This window comes from Aureobasidium namibiae (genome assembly GCF_000721765.1).
Source record: "Aureobasidium namibiae CBS 147.97 unplaced genomic scaffold scaffold_29, whole genome shotgun sequence".
Classification (NCBI taxonomy): domain Eukaryota; kingdom Fungi; phylum Ascomycota; class Dothideomycetes; order Dothideales; family Saccotheciaceae; genus Aureobasidium; species Aureobasidium namibiae.
Window position 1 is genome coordinate 124,716 of NW_013581180.1, and position 27,412 is coordinate 152,127.

The window sequence follows — 27,412 nt, forward strand, 5'->3', positions numbered from 1 at the left end:
TCTCCTTTGTCGTGCTTGATGCGAGCATCATGCTGGCTAGAATACTTACGGGCAGCACGAACGCCTTCAATACCAAAGGTCATGTCGACAATGTGCTCCTTGAAACCCAAGGCGAGAGCACCGTTTCCGTAAGCAACCTTGGTGAGGGTATGCTTGCCGATGACTCCAGACATGTATTTGCCTTCGACCAGACGAGTGAGAAGGTTGGTGAGGGGCACACGGATCAGAGAGTTGTCTTCTGACATGTTGTACCAGAGGCCGTAGTCGCGCATGGTAAGACTGGGCAAGGAATCTTCAGGAATGGGCTTTTGATATTGGCCAGAAGCGTGTTGGGGATCCGTGGTGTAAGCGACACCTTCGACGTAAAGACCACTAACAGCGTCCTCGTGGTCAAGGTTGTAACTCATGTACAGGTGCTTGACCAAGACGACGTCCTTGCCTGAACTGTTGTTGTGAAGAAGAGATTCAAAGCGAACAAGGTCGTTCTTGAGGATGAATTCGGCGCCGAGGTAGAAACCCTTGCAGTAGACGCGGGCCTCGCTTCCAGTGGAACTGAAGTGGAAGCGGTCAACAGTAGACAGCGAGGACATGGCGGCCAGGGCGTTGCGAACAGTAGGGTGACACTCGCGGGGATCGTCAACATCAGCGCCCTTCAGGAGCTCCTGCCAAAGAGAGAAAGGACGCATGTGCAGATGGTTGACGTTCTTGTAGCGAGTAGACCAGGCCTTGTTCGAGTTACCAGCCTGTGACATGGGCTCGACGCGGAAGCTGTCGGCGCATGAGCTCTGGTCGAGAAGCGCGGCAGTGGAGGCCCTGCCGTCTACCTGGGTGACGACTGCGGCCTCCCACTGAGGCAGACCAACATAGCCGAGACGCTCGTCCTCAATCTTGTAGATCTCTGCCTGCTCATCGTACTTGACTGTCTGCTTGGGTTTGAGGTTGCGAACAATAAGGATAATCTCGCCGAGACGAGGGAGATAGCGGTGGGAGGTGTCAATTGACTTGATATAGGCGGGAAGGCTGGCGATCTCTCTCTCGAGAAGCCAGTGCATGGAGTGAGGCTCTGTTATAGCCACGCTCATCGGCTGGCCCTGCTTGGCTTGGGTCATAAGCTGATCGAAGACGTTAGGAGTACCGTCCTGATCAACGCCAGCGGCGCTAGAGGGCTGGGGGTAGTCAACGTCCATGATGGGTGATGAAGAGGGTGTGTTTGAAGCTGCGGCAGGAAGGGAAGGCGCGGCAGGAAGGGAAGGCGCGGCAGGAAGGGAAGGCGCGGCAGGAAGGGAAGGCGCGGCAGGAAGAGAAGGCGCGACCGGCAGGGAAGGCACGACAGAAAGTGAAGATGCGTTAAGAGCGGGAGCTGCGTTAACGACTGGTGGTTGGATGGCGTTGTTCTGCAAGATCCACACTAGATGTGCGGCGCACTCCTGAGCGGTGCGGAATCTGCCTCTCGGGTGACCGTAGACGTAGTGGTCAAATGGTTTAGTTGTGGTTTTGTTGCGCAACTTAGTCTCCAGGATGTAGTTCTGGGGGAGCGCGGTGAAAGTGACACCAGCGGGTCCTAGATTGCGTTAGTCTGGGTGTTCAAACATTGCTATGCTATGGCTTACCAAAATTGCTGATGATCCAAGGATCCCTGTTGATGTGAGGGAGCAACTTAGCCAAGTAGGTGGCTAAGCGAGTAGAAGCAGGCCCGGTGTATAGACCAGGCACACCAGTGGATGTGTAGTGATTCCAATTTATCTGAGCAGCCATGTCGCCTATACTTGCTTATGGCGTGGATGAATTTCGGAGAAACTTCGCCGTGGGCGGAAGCGGAAAGTTTAGCCGAGCACAGACCGCTCATAGAGCCAGCCGAGCACAGACCGCTCGAGGAAGTCAGCCAACTTTCACTGATCGAGTCTACAGTGAGAGGTTGTCGAGCAGTGAAGTGAAATTCAATCACATGCACAATAGGGATAAAATGACGTGAAGTCGCAAACAATACGAGATGAAAGTGACCAAGAATTCGAGATTAAGCAGGAGGCAGGGGGTTTGAATAGCATGTATTTGTAGCGCACGATCGTGCAGTGCTAGTGATTTTTCTTTCTGAACAAAGGATTCTGGAGAATGGGAGACATGGAAAGTACTTTTACCTAGCTTTTGTGAATGGATTTCTTGATATGGGATGGTGAAGACAGGAAGTGAAGGCAGTTGAGGATGATTCAGCATTTGGATTTGAAGATATGCCAAGCTCCGGCAATCACCGCCAACCTGACTGTCTCCCATACAAATGCACAATGATATCGACTAACAGGACAGTATCCATTGAGATGTGATAGAACTGGGGCTCTCTTTGGCCAAGTCCTTGTCATGAGAGAGTGGGAGTTTCTCCCCAAAAGTTGTCTTGCGAACAGCTATCAAAATGCACAGTCGTTCCAGTAGATGAGGAGCATTCAAAGAGAGCGAACAGATCATGGACTCTCTTTGGACTCTACTACAATCCGGAAAGGACTGTGCATTTTGATAGCTGCTAGTTGCGCTGGCGTGTCGTCCTGAGAGCGGCGTGGGAATGAGGAGTGGGCAGAAGAATGCGAATGCCAAAAACACGTGAGGCCACAGCAGATCAGCCGTAAATTCTTTGTCGCAACAAATCCCAAATAACAGATTCCGGCTCCAAATGTATCTGCAGCCTATGACTTGGTCGCGTTTTCCTGTTGCAGCAAGTCTGGCTTCAGCTGTAGGGAATTGCGTTCGATAGCTCGCTTGAGGATCCGCACAAGCTGAGGAAAACAAGCTAGAGTGGTAGGCTATTCACGAAGGAGCCGTTGAACTCTTGGGCCAATGGCAAATCTGGATGGAGCCTCCTATTAAAGCAGAATGGCCGCCGCACGGCGGTCGACTCTGGACGCTGTTCCAGTCGCAGGCGTTGTCTTGAACCTGTTCGTCGGCAGAGACATGCAGCAAACGGTCCAACGGCCTTGTTCGCAATAACACCATGGACGTCCTTCGCGGTCCCTTCGCTCCAAACCCCTCGTCGGCCCTCCAGTCGCCTCCACCCCGGCGCATCTCAACAGTCGCAGGGCGGCGCCTCTCTGCTGTCGTCTCTGATCGAGCATCCACTCAGTCCATGTCGTCGCCATCGCCGCGAGTCGTCAGCCGGTGGAGCGACAGCACCCACATGGCCAGGACGATACCGCGCACCAGTCGCGACTCGATGCCACCACCCTACCTCCTGCACAGCGACCCTCTGGAAGGCGACAAGCTCGTACCCATCGGTCCCGTCGTGCGTCAAAGAGGAGGATGCAAGAGAATCGGCTTTCTGGTCCTGCTAGCACTGGTTGCAATTGCGCTCGGTATAGGTCTGGGTGTAGGCTTGACTCGAGGAAGTGGAGGAGGAGGAGGCGGCAATGGAGCATCAACAGCAGAGCCGGATGCGAGCACTCCCTCGCAACTGACGTATCCTGTTGGCGAATACAGCCTTGTCACGGCCCTGCGTACTATTGAGACCAACTGTACTTCAGACCCCAATACCTGGCGCTGCTTTCCAGGTCCCACCTTCGCTCAGTCCGCGAGTGCGTCCCTGGCCACCTTCAATTGGCTCTTGTCCAATACCTCTGCCTCGTATGCCACCAACAGCAGTGCCTTGTCCACATCTTCCCAGGGCATCGCTGCGAACCTGACCATTTCCGCATCCAACAACCCGTTCAGCATTACCTTTGATTCGACTCCTCTGACTTTCATCAATGATACGTCTCCGCGCTATACCTTTGCAGCCAACATATCGCAGAAGATCATACCAGCTTCAAACATCACCGCAGACAACAGAGCCACCGTTTGCTTCTTCAACCAAACCCAAGTCGTGGGAACGCTGCATCTGGATGACACTTACGCTCAACAATACACGTTTACCGGCAACAATGCGAGCTACACCCTATGGCCGTACGCTGTCCAAGTTGAGCTCGTGAGCCCCGGTGGCCAGAACACGCCGGCCTGCTATTACACAACGAACGGCGCCATTGGAGCCCAGATCACAGATGTGTTTACTGCTCAACCCGCCGAGGATGTGTGCCTCTGTGAATACAGAAACTACTTCTGACAGCTTTCTTCAGTCTCTCGATACCCCTGCATGTCTTCTTCCCTGCTTGTTTCTTGTTCTTTTAGCGTTGCGCCCTTATGTCAGACTCACGATTCAGTAAATGCAAATCGTAATGTTACCAGATCCTATGTGCAACATAAGCTGCTCGTCAGCTATTACTAAGCTGTGAGATGAAAGTAGCTACGCCTATGAAGGCTCGGCTGACTGGTCCTATTCCGATCACGACTCGACTGGAAATGGTGATCCATATCCAAACGAATCTACGGCAAAGGCAGCATCCGACAGCTTTGGACCCCTTCCGAGTTTGCAGACGGAAAACACAGCCCATGCACGGCAGATGATAAAGGAGGGGTATGGGGTGGATGGTGCGGGCGGTGCGGGGTTCTGAGGTCATCTCCTTGTCCCGCATGTCTGAACACTGCTCTGCTACACACAATTGTTGAGACCCACGATCACCTCGTGACAATGGCGGTGTGTGATCAGCGTGAGTCAGATATGTGTATTTGACTGCAAGTTCACTGATCTAGAATTGACCGTGCCTCCTCAAATGGACACTTGTTAACAAGTGAAGCGCGAAGGATTTTGGCATGGTCTTGGAAGCCACTGACTTTGGTATGAACGAGGCCTGACACGGCGCTAGTGTTTGCGCCTCGGTTACTGGGACCCATAAATTATATGACAATCACTGCTGGTCAATTGTTCTTAAGGTCTGCTCAGATTCTTTCTTTTGACGCCGACGTACTTTTTCTTTCTCAAAACACAATCCAAAACATATACGCCCATCATGTCGCCCGGCAAGACTGCAAACATCTCGTTCGACTCCGAGTTCGCCAACATCATCAATGGCAAGGCACACACAAAGTCAGACAACTACCATCAAGGTGTTAACCCTGCAACCGGCGAGAAGCTCTGGAATGTCCCAATTGCCAACCAGTCAGATGTGGATGAGGCTGTCGCTGCTGCACAAAAGGCGTTCGAATCATGGAGTGTCAAGCCCATCGAGGAGCGCAAGGAGCTCTTGAAGAACTTCCGTGACCTCTGGAGTGGTTACCAGGAGGAGTTCACTACACTGCTGTGCAAGGAGACTGGAAAGCCTAGACAATTCGCCGCCATGGAGGTCGGTGCCGTTGGTGCATGGTTTGACCACCACGTGGCTTTGAGTATTCCTGAGGAGAGAATCGAAGACGATGAGAAAATCATGACTACTAGATACATGCCCTTGGGTGTCGTCGGTGCCATCTGCCCTTGGAACGTATGTGGCTTATCTTTTTCGGTGATTATGAACGAGTTGCTTACAACGTCTTTGTAGTTCCCTCTGGTTCTCTCGTTCGGCAAGATCGCCCCTGCTCTGCTTACCGGATGTACTATCATCGTCAAGCCCTCACCCTTCACTCCTTACACCTCGTTGAAGGCAATAGAGCTGGCACAGACCATCTTCCCTCCCGGTGTCGTTCAGGTCCTCGGTGGTGACGACAAGCTTGGTCCCATGTTCACAGAGCACCCCGGCATCGCCAAGATCAGTTTCACCGGTAGCATTGCCACAGGAAAGAAGATCATGGCTGCTTGCAGCAAGACTCTCAAGCGTGTCACCCTTGAGCTCGGAGGCAACGATGCCAGTATCGTCAGAGAGGATGTCGACATCGAGGCTACTGCTCCTCAGCTCGTCATGGGTGCCTTCCAGAACAGCGGTCAAGTACGTCGATTCATCCCTGGACTGTCTTCAAGATGCTAATTGACTCATCAGGTCTGCGTTGCCACCAAGCGTATCTACATCCATGAGAAGATCTACAGACCCATGGTCGACGCAATGGCCAAGGTCGCCGCCAGCCTCAAGGTCGGCACACCCGACGAGGAAGGTGCCATGCTCGGCCCCATCCAGAACCAGATGCAGTACGAGAAGGTCAAGACTTTCTTCCAAGACAGCAAGGACAAGGGCTACAACTTCATTGCCGGCAGCGGAGATGTCGAGAAGAAGGATGGCTTCTGGCTCCAGCCCGCCATCATCGACAACCCTCCCAACGACAGCAAGATCATCCAGGAGGAGCAGTTTGGTCTTATCCTTCCCGTTCAGCCTTACTCTGACGAGGAGGAGGTCATCAACCGTGCCAACGACAGCAATGCCGGTCTTGGTGCTTGCGTCTGGAGTAAGGACGAGAAGGCCGCCGAGCGTATTGCTCTCCGTCTGCAAGCCGGAAGCGTCTTCATCAACTCATTCGAGAAGCCCACCCCTCAAGCGTAAGTGACCTCTCTAGCCATTCGCCCCGACAAGATACTAACAGTGTTCACAGCATCTTCGCCGGCCACAAGGAAAGCGGTATTGGCGGTGAGTGGGGCACCCAGGGTCTGTTGTCTTACTGCAACCCTCACGTCATTCACCTCTACAAGAGCAAGCTGTAAATCAGTGAGTGCGGTATAGATGCAGGCCTTCAGCAGGCACACTTTGTAAACAAGTAAACAGACATGAGATAACGAGATCAACCACATTCTGCCACAAAGCTTAAGGAAGGAACAAATAATTTGAAACGAGAGGCGCAGTTTACGAGCCGAAATTGGAAGAAACAAGGGTTCTCTTCGGGAGGGTCGGCCTAGAATCCTTTGTTTGCGTGACCAGACCAGGCTACCCGTGTGGATGAAGTCTGTAACTTCGCTCCTTTCATGGCCAACCTCGCAACTCGTAGTGACCAAGGGATCAGCATACAGATCGGATACAGCTGAAGAGGCCCAATACCAGTCCATCCTCCTGTGGTATTGCTTCAATTCTTGAGGATATCATGCATCTTTATAGCCACCCACGCGTTACAAATGTCGGGTCTCGACTACACCCACGGTCCGGGACGATCTCCCGAAGCCGATACGGGGTGTGTGTCCGCGAATCATTGCCCGTTCAGTCAAATCTCTCACTTCTTTCTGCAGAGGCACTTTTTAACAAAACAAACCACTCATGATGCGCACATGCACGGCGTTGTGCGGTCAGTGGTCAGCAGCCATTTCGTTTGGAAACAGCGCTGGTCGCAAGCCCTGCCTGCGTGAATGTCAATCATGCAATCGTCGTGCCAACATCTGAGGAGGGTTTCACGTCGTACATGACGTTGCAATGACTTGATCCGTGTGCATGTTCTCATCGTCTGTTTATTTCTCCATGACTCTTGAGAGTTTCTGCCAACAACTCTTTTATCACTCCGAGTACGAGGCTGGCATCAGGCGGACCCTTTTGCGACCCCCTTGAACGTTTGTGTTTACTCTTTGGTCCTAAAGTCTGTTCAAGAGTGAACAAGGCTGAAGATTTGTTGATCGTCAGTCAAGGAGGCGAAAGCTTTATAGTCGTTTATCTTTCGAGTCCTTTTCTTCCTTCTCGTCCCTGTTCTTTCCAAACAAACTCCCCGCAAGACCCTGCATTTTCTTACCGACAACTGTAGAAACGCAGGTGCATACACAATGGACATCATGTCATCCGTCACGCAGGACAAGTGCAAGAACTTGTCCGAGCCATCCACTGGACAATTCGCCATATCATGGTACGTTCAACCTATTCTCGCCAAGAATAACCCTTCCTCCTCGCCGCTTCTCATAATGTACAAAACAACATACTGATCAAAACCTCACAGCGCACTCCTAGCATGGCTCTTGATCTCTTACATCCCACAATTCGCCCGCATCATCGGCCGCAAATCCGCAGAAGGCCTCTCGACTTTGTACATCCTTCTCGGCTCGTTGTCTGGAACTTGCGCAGTGGCGAATATCATGGTGCTGCCTTCGAGTCAAACGGACATGTCTTGTTGTAGGCATTACACTCGCTTTGGATGTATATCGCGCTTGCTGGGTCTCTTCCAGGTTGTCAGTGGAGTTGCTTTGTTCTGGTGCATGTGAGTTTTTTGTTTTCCTTTCTCTCTCCACTGTTTGTGTGTACAAAGAAAGAAAGATGCAGAGTGCTGACCGAGAGAAAACACAGAATGTTCCTCTACGTATACTTTTCAGAAGAAGAAGCCGATGCCGAACTCCACGGTCGCCGCCGCTCTCTATCTTCTCCTGACCGCACTTTCCGCCGCGCTCGTCGCGCTATCCGCTTGCTCATCATCGTGGTGGCATTCGCATTTGCGGTTATGCTCGTCAGTGCGGTGATCCTCAGTCGCTTTCCTTGGTATTCGCAGGAATGGGCGAATGTATTGGGAATCGCTGTTGCTTGCTTTGCTTGTGTGCAGTGGGTGCCGCAGGTGTGGACGACTATCCATTTGGGCCATCTGGGAAGTTTGAGTTTGGCGAGTGTGTGCATGGGTGCGCCTGTAAGTTTTTGCCTCTTTCCCCCCTTCTAATGCTTATCCCTTCCAATTCCCTTTGCACAAGGACTGCTTGATTGACTTTGATTGCAAAAACAGTATACATGGATCTTTGGCGTCAACATGATCATCCGCCTCGGCATGTCTGGCTGGTCCGTCTGGATCGTGTACGTGCTGGTCGGAGTGATGCAACTCATCCTCATCATCACCGCTATCCTCTACATCATTCGCGACAACCGCAAAGCTCGACGCGCTGATGCTACCTCCACTGGCAACTCCTCTTGCAGACGTGATGTCTCAGAGTCGCCTAGCACGAGAGCGCTGAGACCGCAATTGGCTTCCTGGAATAGCTTTGCTGCTGGCGCGACTGAGGGAGAGGCAGAGGGCAATGAGAGGACGCCGTTGCTGGCGGGGAGGAATAGGCATGTTGAGGAGACTGCTAGTCCTCGACGTGTTGTTTAGAGTTTGAGGTCGAGAGAAGGGAGGAGGATTATGGTTAGCAGTCAAGGTTTGGACATTGGAGGAATTTGCTTTTGCTAGACAAAAGATTGGGGAACTGGAGCTACACAAAGGAGTACAGGTGGGCATACGAAGCGGCGTTCCCGGGTGTAATAACGAATATTTCAATGATGCATTTTTTTTTTGGCTCTTCTTCCATATCTTGCTCGTCATGTCGCTGGAAGAAGAATGCAAAGTTAACACATGATATAGTACATTGGAAGAGGTGGAGTAGCCTACGCTGCTGACTCTTGATGGATTCCTGCCTACCACCTTTCCCTCAGTCCTCACGACCTCTGTCTCTTCCTTCATCATCACACATGGCATCCTGGCCATCATCACTGTCCCCGGGCTCATCGATCTGGTCCAGCAATAAATTGGCAGCAGCATTGACTTCGTCTTGATCAAGCAATTTGATAGCCTCGAATGAATGTTGCATCTTCTGGAACTCAATGTTGTGCACGCTGGCAGTCGACGTGCTGATGCTTGTGCCTGATCTACCCGACAAATTGGGTGTCGGAATTCTTGGCTGCGAGCTGATGCTCAGACACGCCACGGGGTTGATTAGGCTTTGCTGCAGCTTTGGCTTCACGTTCGCGTTTTCTGGATGCGGCTTACTTGTCCTGAGCATTGTGTGAGCACCCGGTAGAGAAGAAGCAGTCGCAGGGAAACATACTCTGCATTGCTTGCAGGTCTTTGTTGTTGTGTCTAGCAAGCCGTGACTGCGAGAGACTTTGCTTTTGAACCAGTCAAGCGGTCTTTTCGACTCGCAGCTTGAGCAGCGCATGTTCTCGGTCGGAGGTATACGCGTCGTCGGCGAAGACATGGTTGGTGTTTGATGTCGAAGGTAAAGTTAAGGTCTTCATGCGCCGGGTGCTGCGACGGCAGCATACTAAAAGTGCAAAAGATGCTCACTTAGGTCGTGATCAAGGCCGCCAGACTGAGAGTCTTTTGCTTACACGAGCCGGATGACGCGGCCACAAAGTGAGAGATGACTTGGTCGGAGAAGCTGTGTTCCATATGCCAGGATTTGGTAGCGTCGTCTGCTTCTCACATAGCTTGGGTTGAAAACCGATCTGCAAGAAGGCACCATCGTCTTGTGTCGAAGTGCAGAGGAGAGCTACGACCTTCTCATATCTCTGTGGATGCGCGACTCCTGATCCGAAAACAACTGAGCATTCTGGCTAACAATGGCATGTCAGACGATTGCGCTCAGAGGCATTATTCGCTGGAATAGATACATCGCTGCGACAGCCATCGAAGCCATCACAGCCGTTCCCCTTCCATTCATCCGAGTCTGCCAGGATACAAATCTTCGGTCGATGAACGTCTCGAAGTAATGATAGCAGGCGGATGCGAGAGGTCCTCAACAATGAGACTCGGTTTTGGTAGAGGATCAGTCTGCGAAAAGGTCACGGCGGCTTCGAAGTCGCGACGTCTCTTCTGTGCTTCCGAATGATTCGAAGAGAAAGGGTTGTTGATAGCCCAGATACTCCCCCACGTGCTGTTGCGCTTCGCGGTGCTGTTTGTAGTGTTCGAAGGTAAGGTGGTCAATGTGGGTGGCGAAGCAGATATGCCTGTCAGCCAAGAATTCTGACCTTGATACGCTATCGTGGTCTTCGCGTCCGAGCTGTCGGATCCAGTCTGCAGGTCGTAAACTCCCTGTCGAGCTGTTGCTATCTTGACTAATTTTGACAAGACACCAAATTCCAGTTTCAGCTTGATGCTGTAGCACATCCCCTTCAGTGTGACTTCAATCTGATACATGCCGAGGTACTCAACAGTAAGAAGCGCGGTATCAAGGATGATAATCACAACATTTATCGCAACCAGCTCCCACATGATCTTTCGGAAGCGGCCGTCGTCAACCACTTTGAGAATGCGGCGGACCTCAACGAGGTAGATGAATGATATGATCAACTCTTGAAGCGAAAAAATTGTCATCTGGATTTTCTCCATGACAGAGTATCCGAAGGTAAACAAGTGGGGTTTGCTCGAGTTGGATCCAAGAGACAGGACATTGGTCGGGACAGTGAGGATGACTGCATTGATTATTATCATCCAGAGTATGCTCCGAAGCAACTTGCGATTTTGCGTGATACAATGCAGTCGAGAGTATAAGACCAGACTCGAGCCTGGCACCAGGACGACCCACCCTATGCTCGATAGTATGATCATGCCCAAAGCATCGCCTTCTCCCACCTGTTTCAACCATGCGCCAACAGAGTATGGAATGATGGAGATAGCCGTGATGAGCAGGGACCAGAAGTATAGACCTGAGTATCGCTTAAAGACGACGAGGACCAGTATGACGATTTCGGCGGCATTGTACCAAGCGATAGCGGTGAATGCAAGCATTGCTCGAATGACGATGGCATTCTCGCCTTTGTATCCGCCCGAGATTCCCGACTCTGCGTCGGTGATACCGTCAGGCATGTTGGTTTGCGTCGGAATGGCTTCCTAGTGTTCCAAGATGATAGTTGATATTCGATAGATGATACTCAGAGTGTTCAACACATGGTTGTGCTGGAAGACAGCCCGAAGACGGTGAACATCTGGGGGATGGACGATTGAATGTCGCAGGCGAGTGAGGAGTGAGAACAGAAGACACATCCATAACTGGGACTGCCAACAGCCTTGAATCCTTCGTATGCATCACCGTCGGAAGACAAGGCCAGATCGGCACGTGGGTGCATCCTACAGGGATGTTATCGCGCCATGCGCGTCACTTTGCGGGGTTGCGCCAGCCTTCAAAGCTTTTTGACTCTGCGCCAGACCGCTGCATCTTGCGACTGACACCTCGATACCCTGTCAAAGTCCACTCCGAGATGGATACAAAGAAGCGGTATCGGTCGTCAGGTGAGGTGACAGAAAATTTCTCCGGCTTGTAGAAGTGACATCTCCGTGGAAATATCACAGCCTCAAGCTTACTGTACCTGCACATACAGCAATACAGCCATCAGAAAATTGGGTGCAGTTGGGTTGCTAAGTGGCATAATGTCAGGCTTGGTAACAAGAGCTCAAGGTCAGAGTCCGGCACGTCATGACAGGAATTGGGCAACGACTCTGAGCACCTACTGCTCCTGATTGCTATACGGTCTTACAAGCCCTGTGGCCAGTCACCAGGGTTGTTCCATTCACTACTGCCATTGAGGAAACGATCGATATCGAATGTCTGTAGATCAGGCATTTCAGGTAAGGTTTCAAGCCAAGTGTTTCCCCAGTCATTGATAGTTTGAGGCTGTGATAGCATTTGCTGATCAAACAAGACTGAAGGTGAATATGTCGACACAATTTCTGACAGCGTTTTGAGATCCGCCTCTTTCCGCTTTCTGTGCAAATGAATGAGTAAACAAGCCGTGCTTAGAGCTTCTTTTGCAGCATCAGTTGGGTAGACTAGCTGGATATTACTCAATGTCTTGATGCCATCATTCAGTTGTGCGATGGCTGCTGGTGTGTCTAAAGCGAGTAAGATGCAGATGATCTGGAATGGGACATTGACCACATGATGCCATGGAGCACAGTCATCTAACAAGTCTTGAGCAGCTTGAATACCTCTCGCAGTTACCGACAGTACCTGCGTGAGAAGGTTACCTTGGAAATGGAAGTTGAGAATTCTCAACCGGCGGCACAACAATAGCGTGAGGTTGCACTGAGCAAGAACAGATGGCGGTGCAGTGTGATGCCGCTCAACGATTTTCGAGAGTGAGTTCTTGAGATCCACGACATCCACGTTCTTATCAGGATTGAGGTTCTCGGCATGAGGTAAAAGCTCCAGGAGCTCTGTAGTGTAACCGCCTTCTCTAGGAGCCGGTAGATCAAAATCGAGCGTCTGGAGATGTACTCTTGAGCGTCCGATATCAAATGACATCCAAACATTCAGATGCTGAGCGATACCAAGAATTCGCTTTCTGATCTCTGGTGTCAACGGCTGACCTGACTCATCGGTGCTCCAATTGAGTACATGAGTCGAGTGTATACCAGCAGCTTCGAGAGTGTGCATCAGCATGCAACTAGCCATCCATGCGGCATGCGCCGGGGCAATCATTCGCATGTAAGCCACCCGCAACACCCAGGCGGTGACAATATCCAGAGAAGGATGCACCGATATTGATTCTTCGAGAATTCGCTTGGCTGTCTCGACAAGGTCCAGTTCTGCATCAATCACATTTCTCCGAGAGAACAGAAGTCCCAAAGCTGCAATGCCACACAAGACAGCCTCGAATGAGCTCGTCTCTGCATTGTCATTCGTCCAGTAAGTTCGCATACGGCGCTCGAGCGATCGCCGGTCTACGAAACCGTAACAAGGGTCAACCTTTGCGAAGTAAACACCGACAAGTTCTTCTGCCTCAGACCAGGAAAGGATCTGGGTGATAGAACGGGAGATGGGGGTATGATTTGACTTTCGTGAACCAAGGAAAACATTCCAAGCGAACAAGCGTAGTCGGGGAGCATTAGCCGGATCAATGCCTAATGCCATCTTCCTCACAAAAGCAGAACCAGAATTTGCTTCCAGCGACTCTATCCTGGTTTGAGCATCTTGATCTGTTGGCGATGCAGGAGTGTGTTCCGCTACTGGTGAAGTGTCGGATATTGCGGCGGCTTTTCTTTTTCGAGTAGATTGCGGATAATGGCAGTCGTATGCATACCGCACACAAGTGCTACATGGAAAGGCTCCATCACATTTCCTTTTGCGTTCTCGGCATGGCTCGCAAGCTACGCGTGAGCGCAATCGGTTATGTTGCGGTGTCGTTGTCGACATGTCAGTATCGGCGACTTGCAAGATGCATGAACAACTATACTCGAGGCTTACAAGAAGCGATGAGATGATTCCGCGTTGAGTCACCGTTGTATCACCGTCTTGTTTGAATTCTGCTGGAGGCATGGGCAGTGTGAAGGCTACCCCGCACCTTCCGCAATAGCCGCGATTACCCGAAGTCCAGCCAGGACAGCTCTTTCACCGACAACAGTTTGAGAAGTTGATATCTGGTCAGACTTACAGACTTCTCACTCATTGGTTCTGGGTGCGAATGAGATAGTAAAAGGAGCCCATCTCACGTGGGTGTCTTTACCATGCTCAGCTTCTCAAAAGCTTGGCTGCAGCCACGAGCCGCCTAGAATGTTTCTACACACGAACGCCACGCTTGGAAACATGCTCAATATCACTCGAAACGTGCAGTTCGCTCCACGAACACCCCCGGCCCCACGCATGCGATACGTGTGGCACTCGGTCGATCAGGATGATGGTATCTCAACAAGGCAACAATGACAATGGTCTCCTTAACAACTTGCTCAAACATTCTCTCGGGATGCAATCCACCAATGTTCCTACGAGGATCCTAGAAGCGTTATCATAAGAATCCTCATGTGAGCGATGCTATACAAAGGCCACGCCCATGGACGCCAGCTGGTCCATCGGTAATCAAAACTGGTCAATATGAAGATTTGCACCGCCCTTGGGCTCGTCCTGTCTATCACGCTTTCTGGTCTTGTTGCTGCAGAGAAACAGTATGGAGTCCTTGGCTTCGGCATTCCAATGTATGATCCCTTATGCTGTTATTCTTGTCATGCCGCGTTATCTGCTCTTTATCTGAACTGTACGACCTTCTCCGAGAACATGGATATGGGCCACGCTGGTATGAACATGAAATTGTTCAAGCGTATGGATATGGGAGGCGCATCCACAGCAACAACGAGTGATGCTTGCTACGCTGGCGACAGGATCTGGCTCGAAACGTTTTCCAACTGCGTCCACGACAAGTGCTCGAGGGATGGTGTTGATGAGGGTAAACAGAGTCAATGCTTCTCCAAGCTGGCCGCGAATGGACTACCTGTATCGTCACTACAGGTCTGTTTGCCATCGTCAGCTCCTGGTGTCGAGCTGGATGCACATGCTACATGGTTGAACTCGACAAGTCGGGTCGACGAACATGCTTACCTCGCCAATTATGTGACGATGAAAGAGTTTGTATCGGCTGAACACCGCCATACTCGCTACGCGTAAGCACATACGTCTCTAAGCCATTGTTTAAAGTATGCTGACCCGATACAGACTTGTTAGCATAATTTTCGTCGTGGGCATCTGTATCATTGCGGGAATTGCGGGAAGCTGCAAAACACACATCCCGTCAAGATTCCTGTCTAACAGCTTGTCATTGAGGTTGAAACAGCACTTGCTTGTACCTGCTGCATTCAACGATCGGCATCTGTCGCCGCTGCCATATCGAATCGGTAGGTATCAGAACGGCCAGACTTCACGTGGGTAGTTGCTGATTGTGTTTTTCTCGTGCAGGCTACCTACCCAAGCGTGGCATCTCTCTATTCATCGCCGCATACGTTATCCTCAACATCGTTTTCTCCGCCGTCTCCTTCCATCATGTCACACCGAATGCCTGGTACGCTGACAGGCGTCACGAAATCGCTGCTTACGTCTCAAACCGCACCGGTGTTCTCAGCTTCGCAAACCTTGCTCTGGCGATACTACTCTCAGGTCGTAACAACTTGCTCATATACATCACTGGTTGGAGTCAGAGTACAATGATAGCCATCCACCGCTGGGCGTCCCGAGTTGCCACCGTCCAGGCCGTCGTGCACTCCATCATATACACCATCACATACTTCTGGACCGGTGGATACGCTGCGTACAGAACCGAAGCAGCCATGGCTTACTACTGGTGGGGTATCATTGCTACTGTCGTGTTATGCCTTTCGGTAGGCCTCGCAGTCCTTCCCATCCGCATTCGGTCCTATGAAATCTTTCTTGTCATACACATAGCTTCCGCTATCCTCGCACTGGTGGGCTGTTGGTATCATATCGATCTGCGCTTCGGCGACAAATGGGGCTACAAGGTCTGGCTGTACATTGCGTTCGCTTTCTGGGCCTTTGACCGGCTGATGCGTTTCATCCGTCTGGTCTACTTCAATTGTCTCGGCAGTCCTATTGCAGTGGTCAAGCAGGTCCCGCACACAAATACCATACAGATGACTATCACGCTGAAGAAAGCCTGGAATGTCAAACCTGGTCAACACTCGTTCCTCTACATACCTCTACTCGGGAAGCCCTGGGAAAATCATCCGTTCACCATCGCATCTTGGAGCTCGCCCAAATCCAGTCGTAACACACCAGCACTCGTGAATTGGCCAGGTGACAAGGAAGCGGACGTCCACGGCATTGAAATCAGTAGCTCTTCCAGCTCGCAACACAGCCACGAGTCGCACCAACACTATCAGCTTGTATGCCTCATGCGTGCCAGAAAAGGCATGACTGCATCGCTCCTTTCGAAGCTGCAACGATCAGGAGCAAACTCGTTGCCTATATCCATCCTTACCGAAGGACTTTACGGCGGACACAAGGCAACATTGCAACCGTTGAAAACAGCAGACACCATTATTTGCATCGCCGGCGGTATTGGAATCACTAGCTGTATGAGTTTCCTACAGCAATATTTCAACGAGTCGCAATCAGTAGAACCTACTTCGAAAGCCTTCATGGGTTGTGCAAGCAATTTTGTGCTCGCTTGGTCGGCGAGAGAGGAAGCTTTGATACGACACATCTCTACCTCCCTTTTGCCTGACGCTTCTGTAGGATTCCCGAACAAGCAAATTGAATACCGGTTCTGGTGTACTGGAGAAAACAGTAGTCAAGACACGGGACTGGAGCAAGGCACTGATATGCAAAGGGGCAGGATGAATGTTAGAGAAGTTGTGAGGTCGGTGGCGGAGAAGGGAAGAAGAGTTGTGGTAGTGGCTTGTGCACCTGGTGGAATGTCTGATGAAGTGAGGAAGACTGTGGTCGGCTGTTTGAGAGACGGCATGCCGGTTGACTTGATCGAAGAGGCTTTTGCATGGTAAACTGCTATGACAATAGCATTGAGCGAGCTGAGAAAAACTCGTTGATCATATCGTTCGTCTCTCATACGCTGATAAGCACTGTCGAACAGTTGCTCGGGGTCATGATGGCTACTCTTCGTTTCACTCATCATCTCTTATCGACGGATGCAGCAAAATCCTCTACCAACCATCCTGTCTTCCCTGCTGCTCACCCTGATCATAAGAGTTCTGCACACCATCACCGAACCGATCAACATCCTGCCTGCCCTCATCATACTTATCCTGCACCCCCTGACCAAACTGATCAACATTCTGCTCCGCACCTCTGTACTCATCCTGTACATCATTCTCAGCACGTCGCCCTTCATTCTGGACGCCCCCAATCTTATCGCCAATCCAGTTTGCCGCCCCCCTGAGCCCGCCGCCAATGTCAGAGGGAATGTTTTCGACAGAGTCGACGGTGTTATCGAAGCCTTGTTTGGTGTCGCGAGCGAGGGTTTCGGGGGCGTCTTCGACGGATTGTTCGTCGCGGCGGAAGGAGTTGCCGAGGGATTGTTCTTCGTTGTTGAAGGCGTTGTCGGCGCGGTCGTACGTGCCCTCTGTGGTGGGTTGAACTGTTAGTGATGGATTGAGGAAGTGAAGGGGAAGAGAAGACCTACCAGCTTGGCCTACGGTGTTGCCGGCGAAACGAGCGGCATTCTCATCGTAGTCGTTGTTGTTGTAGTCAGACATGATAATTTGTGTTTTGTGGTGTGTTTCTTGATGATTGTTTGAGTAAGAAAGTTGCTTGGTGGAAAGTGTAGGATGGAGCTAGCAGACAGATAGTTGTTCCTTCTTTTATACTGGCTATTTGATGGCATCCAAAGCAAGTTACTGGTGCATTGCCAGCACAACAATGACGTGCGGGCGGCAAGTAGCCAAGGCAGGGTTTGATGAGCTTGATTGTGGTCAAGCTTCTGTCACTATTTTGAGGCGTCATGGCGGGGTCTTGGGCGGTATCCTGAAACACGCTACAACAACGAGCCGTCCTTGAATGCTAGCATTTGTGCGAAGTATTTGTGAACCTATTATCCATTCGTCTTTGTACGGAGTTGTATGGAACAAGTTGTGCAAAATCAATAAACGCCAGTCCAAATCCCCATGGGACCATCACGCAGTCTTCACCGTCGTGCCTTTGCTACCACCCCCGTTACTTGTAACAAATATACCGTTGGCGGGCTGCTTAGTCTTCAGTATGGTGACGCTGAATTTGCCGTTGCCATTAGATGTCATGGTGGTTGCTGTTCCAGTGGCCGAGTTTGTCAAATACACCTTCAATTCAGCCACGTAGCCGACGATGTTTGTGCTTGCTGTGACCGAGATGGAGCCACCTCCAGATGAGTTGGTTGTGTAGCTGTCAATGGTAACAACATCCTTCACAGCTGGATCGCTGACCACTGTGACGTTGGCGCTGCCACTCGTGCCTGCGGCAGTACTGCTGACTTTGATGTTGAAGATGTAGGTGGCCTTGACTGTGCTAGAAGGTGCAGCGAGAGAAGGGCTTGCAGCAGTGTTGCTAGACAGAGTAACAGTAGGTCCGCTGACCTGAGACCAAGTGTATTTGAGGTCGTTGGCGGCAAAATCGGCACTGTTGGTAACATTGAATCCAAGCTTGACAGGAACACCAGGACGAGTCGTCTGAACATCTCCAACTGCCACGGTGGGAGTACTTGCAGCAGGGGAGCTGCTTGGTGTCGATGGAGCTGAGGGATCAGTCACGGTACCAGAAGGAGTGCCGGACGGATCGGCGGATGCAGTACCAGATGCGGCGGCGGAAGAGGCAGGAGCAGAACTAGCTGCTGGAGGAGAATAAGGCCCACAGCTTTTGGTGGCAGGAGCGCTAGCACCAGGCCAGGGGTTGAGCTGACCAAACAGATTTCCATCTTGATCATATCCCAGGCCCTGTGCAAGGAAGGGGAAGTTGCTAAAGTCGTTCACAGGTGGGACGACCCCGGGAACGTTTGGTTCTGGGAAGAGGAACTCCAAGACAGGCTGGACATAGCGACCGGCGTTAATCTTGTTGTCGGTGAGCTTCTCACCGGTGGAAGCACGAATGACATATTCGCGAGTGTACTTAGAGGTCGTGGTGGTTCCTGCTCTCCACTCCCACTTGTTACGAGCATCTCCTCGCTTGTAAGGGGCAGAGCCAACGGATCTTTCTGTCTCTTCACCAGTGCAAGGGTCGACATCAATAGCAGAAACTGTGATAGCGGCATTTGGATCCGAGGTATAGCCAATGAACTACCTTTTATTAGCATATTATCCATCTCGTGAGTACCGAGTCGTGAGTGCTTACTCTGGAGTCACCAAACTCTGAAGTTGCTCCACCATCGTAGATACCAACAATAGCGTCCTCGACTCGTATGAAGGTAGGAGCACCCGAGGTTGTGATTTGTACGTTAGGTGCAACGATCGTATAGCAGACGATAGTACCACCGATGTTGACACCAGAATATTCAAGATAGTCGCCCACTTGGAAGGGTGCCATCTTCAAGGCGTCAGGAGCTTGGCTGTTGGCTATCAGTACGAGGAACGAAGCGCACTGGTGGAATTGATCTGCTTACAAAGTGCTTTGGCCTGCTGGTCGGTTGCTTGAAGGACAAAGTGGGTCAGACGAAGACCTTGGGATACACATCGGGAAGCCGCTGAATGCGGTGATGGAAGGGTTCTCGTCGTCTGCAGTATACAGAGGAGAGTCTTTGTAGCCGACGGAGTACACTCCGTTGGGGTCATTGATCCTGATGGTTGGGCCACCTTTGATCTTCATTGTGCCGGCGGCAGAGTTGATGCTTTCGATCGTTCCTGAACTGGCCTGTAGAAGGTATTCTCCGATCTGCACAAGACCAGCAATTGCTTTGCCATTGACGACATTTCCGATCACCCTGCCATCGTATTGTTAGTATGCTTGACAGAAGTTTGAGGCGGGAATATACGCACGAGACTTCATGACCAATGAAGCTGTTCGCACTAGCAAAGTCTTTGAAGGGCGAGAAAGCAGCAGGAAACTGCACTTGGAGGTTCTGAGGAATTGTGACAGAGTAACCATTGACAGAAATGGTACCGCCAGAGTTGTAAGTGCCATCACTGGCAGTTGCACTGTCAAGCCTGCCGTCGAGAATGAAGGGTTCGACAGTCTGAGCAGCTGCTCGAGAGCCCAACAATGCAACAGAGAGGAGTTTGAGGGCAGTAGAAAGCATATCGGAGAAGTTTGTAGGTTTGAATTGATGGAAAGCATACTTACAACAAAGACGAGTGGCTTTATATCAACATCTATGCTACCAGGCACAGTATGGACATGGCCGTGTTTAGGATACCTCTCACATTGTCACGACACAAGACATTCTCGACTGATCGCAGCTGTGTATACAACCATGTCACTCATCTGTGCATATGAACAAACTTGGATCAGGTCAGATCAGAATAACTTTCTTGGCAGTAATAACCATGTCTCAAGGATCAGGGACATGGGTAGGGCAGACGGAAACGAGAGGTGTGCCTGTCTGCTTGATCAGCTGACAGGACTTTTTTCGAGTATGAGTCCGCTTTCGCTTGACGACAAGGGACTGCTGTATGTGGCAAGCGAGGTAGACAGGTCGAAGCCACAGGTCTGGGTTTGGGGCGAGTATCTTGTACAACGCCTCTCACAGCTGAAATAGCACGAAGTGTAGGCAACTCCGGGGGCTGATGCATCGGAATGTCTCCAAAGCCATCACGACGGAACATTTGCCCAAACCTTACAGGCAGTGGGTAAGCGAGAAGCAGTTGTTCGAGTATTCGTCAATGTTCGAGACCCCGGTACCGAGTACCGAGTACACACAGACAGCACCAGATAACAAGCATCACCGCTCAGCTGCCGAGCCTTCGAGCTTGGCACATAGCGGGAACGAGACCGTGACATTGGTACCAGTGACAGAGTGAGCACTGGGTAGAACAAAGGCAGAACAAAAGCGGAGAGTTTTGGAGAGATTGTCTGTACGGATGGGGAGAATCAGGGAAGGATCCGAAATGCAGTCAGCGCCAAGTCTCCTCCACAGATCGCAGGCCTTGGCGAGGTCATCCCGATTCTGTCAGCCTCACGAGCCGCTTTCTTTTGAATCTTCTCCTTTCTGCTCCTCAACAACGAGCCCAAATTGCCCATCGATCTACCCAGCGACTGTCCACCCACGTCTAACCATCCCTTCCACTCCCAAAGCCTGAATAACCGATATATGCCTCTTCGGAGGGTTTTACGATGACCTGCGTTTGTAAAGTCTTACTCTTGGCGAGTGCAGCCACAACCAGAGCAAAAGTTCATATGTACTTCGTACACTCGCCTTTCCGTCTTCAGCTCTGAACTCTATAGAGAAGCACGGCCCGATACCCCATATCCAGCTATTCCGGCAGCACATCACCCGCATACGGCTCGAGAACCTGCTGCCAAGACATGACAATTGCAGACAGTAGTTCTGAACATCCCTGTACAACCGAGCTCATTGGTAGTCGATATCCATTTGCTATTCTTGGCCCGATCAGCTGGTTGCCAGGATGTACAAGGTGCCAGCCCTATGCTTCAATAGTCTTCTGCCTCTTGGACGTGGTCTTGACCATTTGGAGCATTCCAGCTCATCCCAAGTCCAGTGACAGAGAGCCTCGTTCCACTTGTCATGGATCCAAAGTCAGCTGTGAGAGGCTTGTCAATTTTGCTTACCTCGCGCATGGCACCAAGCTGGGACTGGACTCTGGAATGACACCTCCATGCTCGAGCGTATCTTCTACTCCAGACCTTTTGCCTCGTGGCATGAGGCGCCACAAGCCGCCTTCTCGCCACGTGCAGTCTCTACTTCGAAGTATCAGACTCCAGCTGGTTTAGAGAGGTAGGGATGTGGGCGGCGATTCCGAGGTCCTCCACCTTGTATAGCCCATTCTGGAAGTGATTGTAGCACGACAACGGGATATACCTGATCGAAACATGCGGACCAGAAGAGTAGACTCATAGTAGGCAATTGTGTATATATATGGCCGACTCTGGCTCCAGTAAGTCAGAAACAACAATCGCCTTCTCTCGCTTCTTTACATCGCCTCCTCCTCTGGCCTACCCATTCCCTCGCTTCTTTCCTCCGCCTCATCTCCTCGCTCTTGCTCTCAGTCCATCATCGCCAACTATGCATCCTCTTCTGCTACTTGCTCTATTCCCCTTGGCTCAGGCCAAAGACTGGGACTCTCGGCCTTACAAGAACTTCTTCGAGTATCCTCTGCCGATTCCTCCTGTTAAAATTCCTGTCAAGTAAGCACCTCTATCAGTCTCTGTACACGACAGATTTTCTGACGATAATCAGATCGTTTGAAAACATTGACTACTACGAGATTGATATCAAGCCTGTCGACATCGAAATATATCCTGGCATCAAAGCGCGCCATGTTGGATATGATGGTATGGTTCCCGGACCAACTTTCAAGATGAAACAAGGCCGCGAAGCTGTTGTTCGCTTCATCAACCATGCCGACCGTGCGAACTCAGTCCACCTTCATGGATCATACAGTATGTCTTGCTATCTTGTCAGACATGATTACTTGCGATATACTGACACATTGTCTGCAGGCCGTGCACCATTTGATGGATGGGCTGAGGACACTACCGAACCTAACCAATACAAAGATTACTACTATCCCAACGCACAGGCTGCCAGGACGCTTTGGTACCACGACCATGCTGTCGGACACACCGCCGAGAATGCCTACTATGGACAAGCAGGCTTCTACATCCTGGAGGATGCTCATAAAAACTCTCTCAACCTCCCCTCTGACAAATTCGATATCCCTCTTGCTCTCTCGGCCAAGCGCTACAACGCCGATGGCACACTTTGGGATCCCGAGCTCAACGGAGAAACCACCAGTGTCTTTGGTGATATCATCCAGGTCAACGGTCAACCTTGGCCATACCTCAAGGTGGAGCCTCGTAAGTATCTGTTCCGCTTCCTCGACACTTCTATCAGTCGTTCTTTCCAGCTCTACGCTGAAGCAGACAAGAACAAAGGCACCCGCATCCCCTTCACAGTCATCGGCTCGGATGCGGGCCTTCTTGCGAGCCCTGTTGACACTACCCAACTCGACATCTCCATGGCGGAAAGATGGGAAGTCGTTTTCGATTTCGCCAAGTATGCTGGTCAGAACGTCACACTCAAGAACACCGGCAAGGTCGCTGCAGACGATGACTACATTGCCACCGACCGTGTGATGAGATTTGTTGTTGGTGATACTGTCCTCGATAACACCAACAACGATCCCCTGCCCGCAAACCTTCGCAATGTTCCATTGCCACCAGCCAAGTCAGGCGTCGACCGTTCTTACGAGTTCATGCGCAGCAATGGCGAGTGGCAGGTCAATGGTGTCACTTGGGCCGATGTTGAGGACAGAGTCATCGCCAAGCCAGAGAGAGGCTCTGTGGAGCGCTGGGAGCTTATCAACAGTGCAGGCGGTTGGAGTCACGTATGTGTTCCCTGCTGCGTTTCCATCGAGACTATGCTAACTACCCACTGTAGCCAATTCACATCCATCTTATCGACTTTCAGGTTGTCGGTCGCAGTGGCGGCACTCGCGGAGTGCTTCCTTACGAGCAGACCGCATTGAAGGATGTTGTGTGGTTGAACAAGAACGAAAAGGTTCAAGTCCTTGCTCGCTATGGCCCGTAAGTACACTCAGCATGTCTTGCGAGATCTCACACTAACATGAGGCATCCAGATGGGATGGTCTCTACATGTTCCACTGCCACAACTTGATCCACGAAGACCACGACATGATGGCCGCTCTCAACGTCACTGCGCTAAAAGACCTCGGTTACGACGAAAAGACCTCCTTCATTGATCCCATGGATACCAAGTACCGCGCCAAGGCCTTCAAAGCCGAGGATCTTGAAAACCGCAAGGGCGACTTTGACATCGACACCATCGAAAAGAAATGCAAAGACTTCCAAGACATGGATGCATACAAAAAAGTCAATGAAGTTGAGGAGAAGCTTGAAGAGTATTGGAAGACCAGACAGTCACAGACAACATTGCAGACCGTGACTTCGTCGAGCAGCAGCAGCAATTCTGCTTCTGTGGTCGCTTCTAGTGCTTCTCAGGCTGTTTCCGGTTCTGGTTCTGGATCATCGGTCGCGTCTGCACCCGTGGCTTCCTCGGCCGCAGTGGCTAGCAGTACACCAGGAAGTACTCTCGTTACATCGGCAAGCTCGGCGAAGACGACCTCTTCCACAAAGAGCGATGACAAGGGTGGTAAAAAGACTACATCCTCATCGACCGCCGCAAAGTCATCGAGCAAGAAGAAATGAAGTTTCTAAAGTCTGTTGTTTTCTTCTCTATCGGCGTTTGGGTTGGGCTTCAAAGATTTTGCATTTGTTTTCTTGTACATAAAACATTACATTCTTTTCCAGATCTGATTGCTGGAACATCCGAACGCGAATTGTATACTGTTAAGACCTTGGAGACAAATGCCTACAATCCTGCAACTTTATATTGTGTCTCGTTCGAGATTGCCGTCGTTTGATAAAGTTGTATCGAGCAGTATCAGTGGTCAAGCTGGGTGACTGTGCCACCAATAGGCCGCAACTTCGCATCATGATATCAGATAGAGAATCGCAAGTCCACTGAATTGCCTTACTAGAATTGTCATACATCTGAAGCGTCTTGTAGCTTGTATAGATTGGATATTCCCTGCAAATACTAGACGGATGGTATCGCGAAATGCAGTGATTAGTGCGACAGAGCTCCCAGCTCATGTGTGAACAGAAAGGTGAAGATCGGTTAGGTTCAAATCATAATTTAAAGATCATAGAACTCCCAAGCCGCCTTGTGGCCGGGCTGCAGCTTCCTGTCTTGCATCAAAGCCCTGAGGATTTCGATAGGCATTTCTCCCTCCTTCAGTATCCGGTCGTGGAACTCCTTCTCTGGCATACCAGCACCCTCGACCATCTCCTTTCGCATAGCATAGATCTGCAATGCTCCTAGCATATATCCGGCTTGATATAGCGCATTGTAATCGCCATTGAAACTTCGCCTGACTTCACCTTCGGCGGTGGCTCTCTCATGCCCAACCTTTTCAACCAAGTAGTCGATGCATTCTTGGGGCGTCATTTGACCCATATGGAACTTGAGGCTGAAGACGATGCGAGCACAACGATGCATACGCCAGAAGAGCATACCGATCTTTTCTTCTGGGGTCTCGGCGAACCCACGGTCCCATAGAACAAACTCCCAGTAGAAGGCCCATCCCTCAATCCAGAAAGGCGTCGTGAAGAGGCTTCTGTAAGACCTGTATCGCGCGATCATATGCATCTGTAGATGGTGACCAGGGATTAGCTCGTGGAAGACTGTGCTCCGCGACATGGGTCTATTGTTTCCACGCATAGACATCAGCTTATCTGAATGGGACATCGTATCGGTCGGATACGACACGATGAGATCTTCGCCTCCGAGGAAGAAAGGATTCACTTTTTGTCGCTCGGGTTCCATCATGAAGGTTCTCCAGCATTCTTCAGCTATGACTGGAACTGTGACCAGGTCATGATGTTTGACATAAGCTACTGCCTCTGCAGACAGTTCATGAACCAGACGCGTCTGTTGACCAGGCTCTACGTAGAGGTTCTTGACGTGCTCCAGAGCAGCTCTCCAATCCACTCCGTACCCCAGTGCTCTAGACGCTTTGATCATCTCATTCTCGCACCAGGCATATTCCTTATCGGCGATTTTGATCAGCTCCTCGGGACTGTATGCGATGAATTGAGCGTCGAGGTCTGCTAGGATACCCGAACGCCCGACCGGCTGCCCGACTATATCACCGGTAGAGTCATTGGAAGAGTCTCCAATCAGTCTGCTGTTCACAGTCGCTCGGAACGAATTCAGTTGCCGGAGTGTTTGCTGGAAGGGAGCAGATGTCCACCACGTAAATTCTGGATCGTATCCCTTGTAGAAATTCATCCATTCTTCTAATGCCACTCTCAGCTCACCAACGTAGTTGACTGCACGGTAAGCTGCAAAGCGGGCTGCTGGATCTTGAGATTGAGATCCGTTCTTCGTGATCGCGTGAAGCTTCCTTGTCACGTCTTCAGACACAGCCGAAAGAGCCTCTGCTGCATATCTGCCTGTAGTCGGCACGACTCTTTGTCTTCGCTCGATGAGATCGACCAGATTGGATGCGAATGGTTCAATGATAGACTCTAGTTCTTCGAGAGAGCTTTCAAATTCCTCCAGAGCTTTGAGCTGCCGATTCAAGTACTTCTCCAGTAGTACATAGTCGATTTGATCCTCGGAATCCAATTGATCCAATCGGACAGCTGCCAGCTCGGCTGACTTATCGCGGAAATACTTCTCCAAGCGACGAACGCGTGTTTTGGAAAACGTGATTTTGTAGAATTTCTTAATGTCTGATATGTCTGCTGTGACGCATTGGATCATGAGACTGATGAGTCCAGAGCTGGCACGTTCATGGCCTGCGACTGGTAATCTGACTCTCATGTTTGTTGGGATAAAAGCAGAGAATGAGGTGGATGTCCAGCACTGTATGATGAGTGTGCTCCTCTACAAGTGGAATGAGGTGTGGGAAGCTCCACCCTATCAAGCCTGCCACGTTACATCGCAGGAAGGCGCGATAGCTTCTCAGACCTCGGTTAAATGCCGTATACCTTATCGCGACGGCGATCATGCTCCCATAGGATAACCCACTCTCCCAAGACGATTCCGGCGATCGTTGAACGTGGATATGAGCGAGTTGAGAATACTGTTCGGACGTTGTTCGATGTAGTGACAAAGAGCACCTGATTTGCCTGGCTAGAAACAAGTCCGCGTTTGGCACTCGTTGAGACGATTCGTTCTCAACGTAGTCAGTATGTTGAGGACACAAACGCGTCCTGTCACGTCGCTTCCTTAATAATTGCGCCAATACGTACATCGTCGGTCACTATCTTCAGTCCGATACTGCACCCAACGACACCATACTGATATCAAACACCTCATTGGACTCGTGATCCGACATGATCTTGTCAACCATCCCACCGCTCGCCAATCTCGCCAACCCATCTGCGTAACCATCAGTCGTCATCAGAAGCTTATGTGACTGACTCCCACGCCCATTACTAGACAGAGTCCGGAACACGTGTAGCAAACACTCCGTATGTGTTCTGTCAGATCGTTGCTCAAGCGCTTGAACACCATCTATCACACACAGCACGTCACCAGAGATTACAGATAGCATATCTTTCATCACAGCTAGCAGCTCCAAAACAGACGCGTCCGGAACGAAGCATGCACTCAATCTTGCTGGCGAAAGACTTCGATCACTGGAGAACTTCTCAGGAACAAATCGAATGGCCTGTGCTATCATCGATTGAAGCAGCAGAGATAGACGCTCCTGAACTGTCCACTTCCGTCTGAGTTCCAATGCGCACAGGTGCGATATGACCTGGAACCCGGAGCTTTCGGCTGCTGCAGTGACGTACAGCGCAGTCAGGGTGTTTTGAGATGGTGTTGGAGTATCCGAAGGTCCTTCTACCCACAGACACGTCGTATCCGCGCCATGTAGCAGCTGCTTGAGACGCATGGCCACCCGGGTATCTACATGAGCTCTGCTCGCTCTAGGGATGAGCTGTTTCACGTCTTCATCGTGTTTGAGCAACAACGAACGGATAGCGGCGTGGGTGTTGAGGAGATCTCGTCGCAGATAT

The 27,412-nt window shown here is 50.9% G+C and overlaps 13 protein-coding genes across 13 annotated transcripts; 5 read left to right on the forward strand and 8 right to left on the reverse strand.

The window, feature by feature from the left end:
- Window positions 1–470: 470 nt before the first annotated feature.
- Window positions 471–1,187, reverse strand: M436DRAFT_58443 (uncharacterized protein; the record flags this gene model as incomplete). Its single annotated transcript, XM_013567126.1, has 1 exon — window positions 471–1,187. A coding segment is annotated over one exon (717 nt), but the record flags the coding sequence as incomplete, so codon positions are not given.
- A 1,790-nt stretch (window positions 1,188–2,977) lies between these two features.
- Window positions 2,978–4,078, forward strand: M436DRAFT_58504 (uncharacterized protein; the record flags this gene model as incomplete). The annotated part of the gene is made up of 1 exon (XM_013567136.1): window positions 2,978–4,078. One exon carries the CDS (start codon window positions 2,978–2,980, stop codon window positions 4,076–4,078), a length of 1,101 nt encoding a protein of 366 aa, XP_013422590.1.
- Window positions 4,079–4,862: 784 nt separating this feature from the next.
- On the forward strand, window positions 4,863–6,475 carry M436DRAFT_58564 (aldehyde dehydrogenase; the record flags this gene model as incomplete). Its single annotated transcript, XM_013567154.1, has 4 exons — window positions 4,863–5,330; window positions 5,388–5,771; window positions 5,823–6,313; window positions 6,367–6,475. 4 exons carry the CDS (start codon window positions 4,863–4,865, stop codon window positions 6,473–6,475), a joined length of 1,452 nt encoding a protein of 483 aa, XP_013422608.1.
- Window positions 6,476–7,681: 1,206 nt separating this feature from the next.
- M436DRAFT_17264 (uncharacterized protein) lies at window positions 7,682–8,574 on the forward strand (the record flags this gene model as incomplete). Its single annotated transcript, XM_013567118.1, has 3 exons — window positions 7,682–7,941; window positions 8,028–8,358; window positions 8,452–8,574. Coding segments are annotated over 3 exons (714 nt in total), but the record flags the coding sequence as incomplete, so codon positions are not given.
- Window positions 8,575–9,130: 556 nt separating this feature from the next.
- Window positions 9,131–9,676, reverse strand: M436DRAFT_68180 (uncharacterized protein; the record flags this gene model as incomplete). Its single annotated transcript, XM_013567159.1, has 1 exon — window positions 9,131–9,676. One exon carries the CDS (start codon window positions 9,674–9,676, stop codon window positions 9,131–9,133), a length of 546 nt encoding a protein of 181 aa, XP_013422613.1.
- Window positions 9,677–10,515: 839 nt separating this feature from the next.
- Window positions 10,516–11,256, reverse strand: M436DRAFT_27461 (uncharacterized protein; the record flags this gene model as incomplete). The annotated part of the gene is made up of 1 exon (XM_013567120.1): window positions 10,516–11,256. A coding segment is annotated over one exon (741 nt), but the record flags the coding sequence as incomplete, so codon positions are not given.
- Window positions 11,257–11,950: 694 nt separating this feature from the next.
- Window positions 11,951–13,612, reverse strand: M436DRAFT_58536 (uncharacterized protein; the record flags this gene model as incomplete). Its single annotated transcript, XM_013567145.1, has 1 exon — window positions 11,951–13,612. One exon carries the CDS (start codon window positions 13,610–13,612, stop codon window positions 11,951–11,953), a length of 1,662 nt encoding a protein of 553 aa, XP_013422599.1.
- A 675-nt stretch (window positions 13,613–14,287) lies between these two features.
- M436DRAFT_58551 (uncharacterized protein) lies at window positions 14,288–16,701 on the forward strand (the record flags this gene model as incomplete). Its single annotated transcript, XM_013567147.1, has 3 exons — window positions 14,288–14,850; window positions 14,903–15,081; window positions 15,143–16,701. The coding sequence occupies 3 exons, from the start codon at window positions 14,288–14,290 to the stop codon at window positions 16,699–16,701; spliced, it is 2,301 nt and encodes a 766-aa protein (XP_013422601.1).
- A 187-nt stretch (window positions 16,702–16,888) lies between these two features.
- M436DRAFT_68183 (uncharacterized protein) lies at window positions 16,889–17,412 on the reverse strand (the record flags this gene model as incomplete). The annotated part of the gene is made up of 3 exons (XM_013567160.1): window positions 16,889–16,893; window positions 16,923–17,294; window positions 17,340–17,412. 3 exons carry the CDS (start codon window positions 17,410–17,412, stop codon window positions 16,889–16,891), a joined length of 450 nt encoding a protein of 149 aa, XP_013422614.1.
- Window positions 17,413–17,829: 417 nt separating this feature from the next.
- Window positions 17,830–19,916, reverse strand: M436DRAFT_58559 (uncharacterized protein; the record flags this gene model as incomplete). Its single annotated transcript, XM_013567152.1, has 5 exons — window positions 17,830–18,101; window positions 18,390–18,960; window positions 19,016–19,229; window positions 19,284–19,601; window positions 19,657–19,916. 5 exons carry the CDS (start codon window positions 19,914–19,916, stop codon window positions 17,830–17,832), a joined length of 1,635 nt encoding a protein of 544 aa, XP_013422606.1.
- A 1,944-nt stretch (window positions 19,917–21,860) lies between these two features.
- Window positions 21,861–24,025, forward strand: M436DRAFT_58420 (uncharacterized protein; the record flags this gene model as incomplete). Its single annotated transcript, XM_013567123.1, has 5 exons — window positions 21,861–21,982; window positions 22,035–22,237; window positions 22,298–23,184; window positions 23,238–23,383; window positions 23,437–24,025. 5 exons carry the CDS (start codon window positions 21,861–21,863, stop codon window positions 24,023–24,025), a joined length of 1,947 nt encoding a protein of 648 aa, XP_013422577.1.
- Window positions 24,026–24,515: 490 nt separating this feature from the next.
- M436DRAFT_58557 (uncharacterized protein) lies at window positions 24,516–26,147 on the reverse strand (the record flags this gene model as incomplete). The annotated part of the gene is made up of 1 exon (XM_013567150.1): window positions 24,516–26,147. One exon carries the CDS (start codon window positions 26,145–26,147, stop codon window positions 24,516–24,518), a length of 1,632 nt encoding a protein of 543 aa, XP_013422604.1.
- Window positions 26,148–26,814: 667 nt separating this feature from the next.
- M436DRAFT_10982 (uncharacterized protein) lies at window positions 26,815–27,072 on the reverse strand (the record flags this gene model as incomplete). The annotated part of the gene is made up of 1 exon (XM_013567117.1): window positions 26,815–27,072. A coding segment is annotated over one exon (258 nt), but the record flags the coding sequence as incomplete, so codon positions are not given.
- Between the last annotated feature and the right edge of the window lie 340 nt (window positions 27,073–27,412).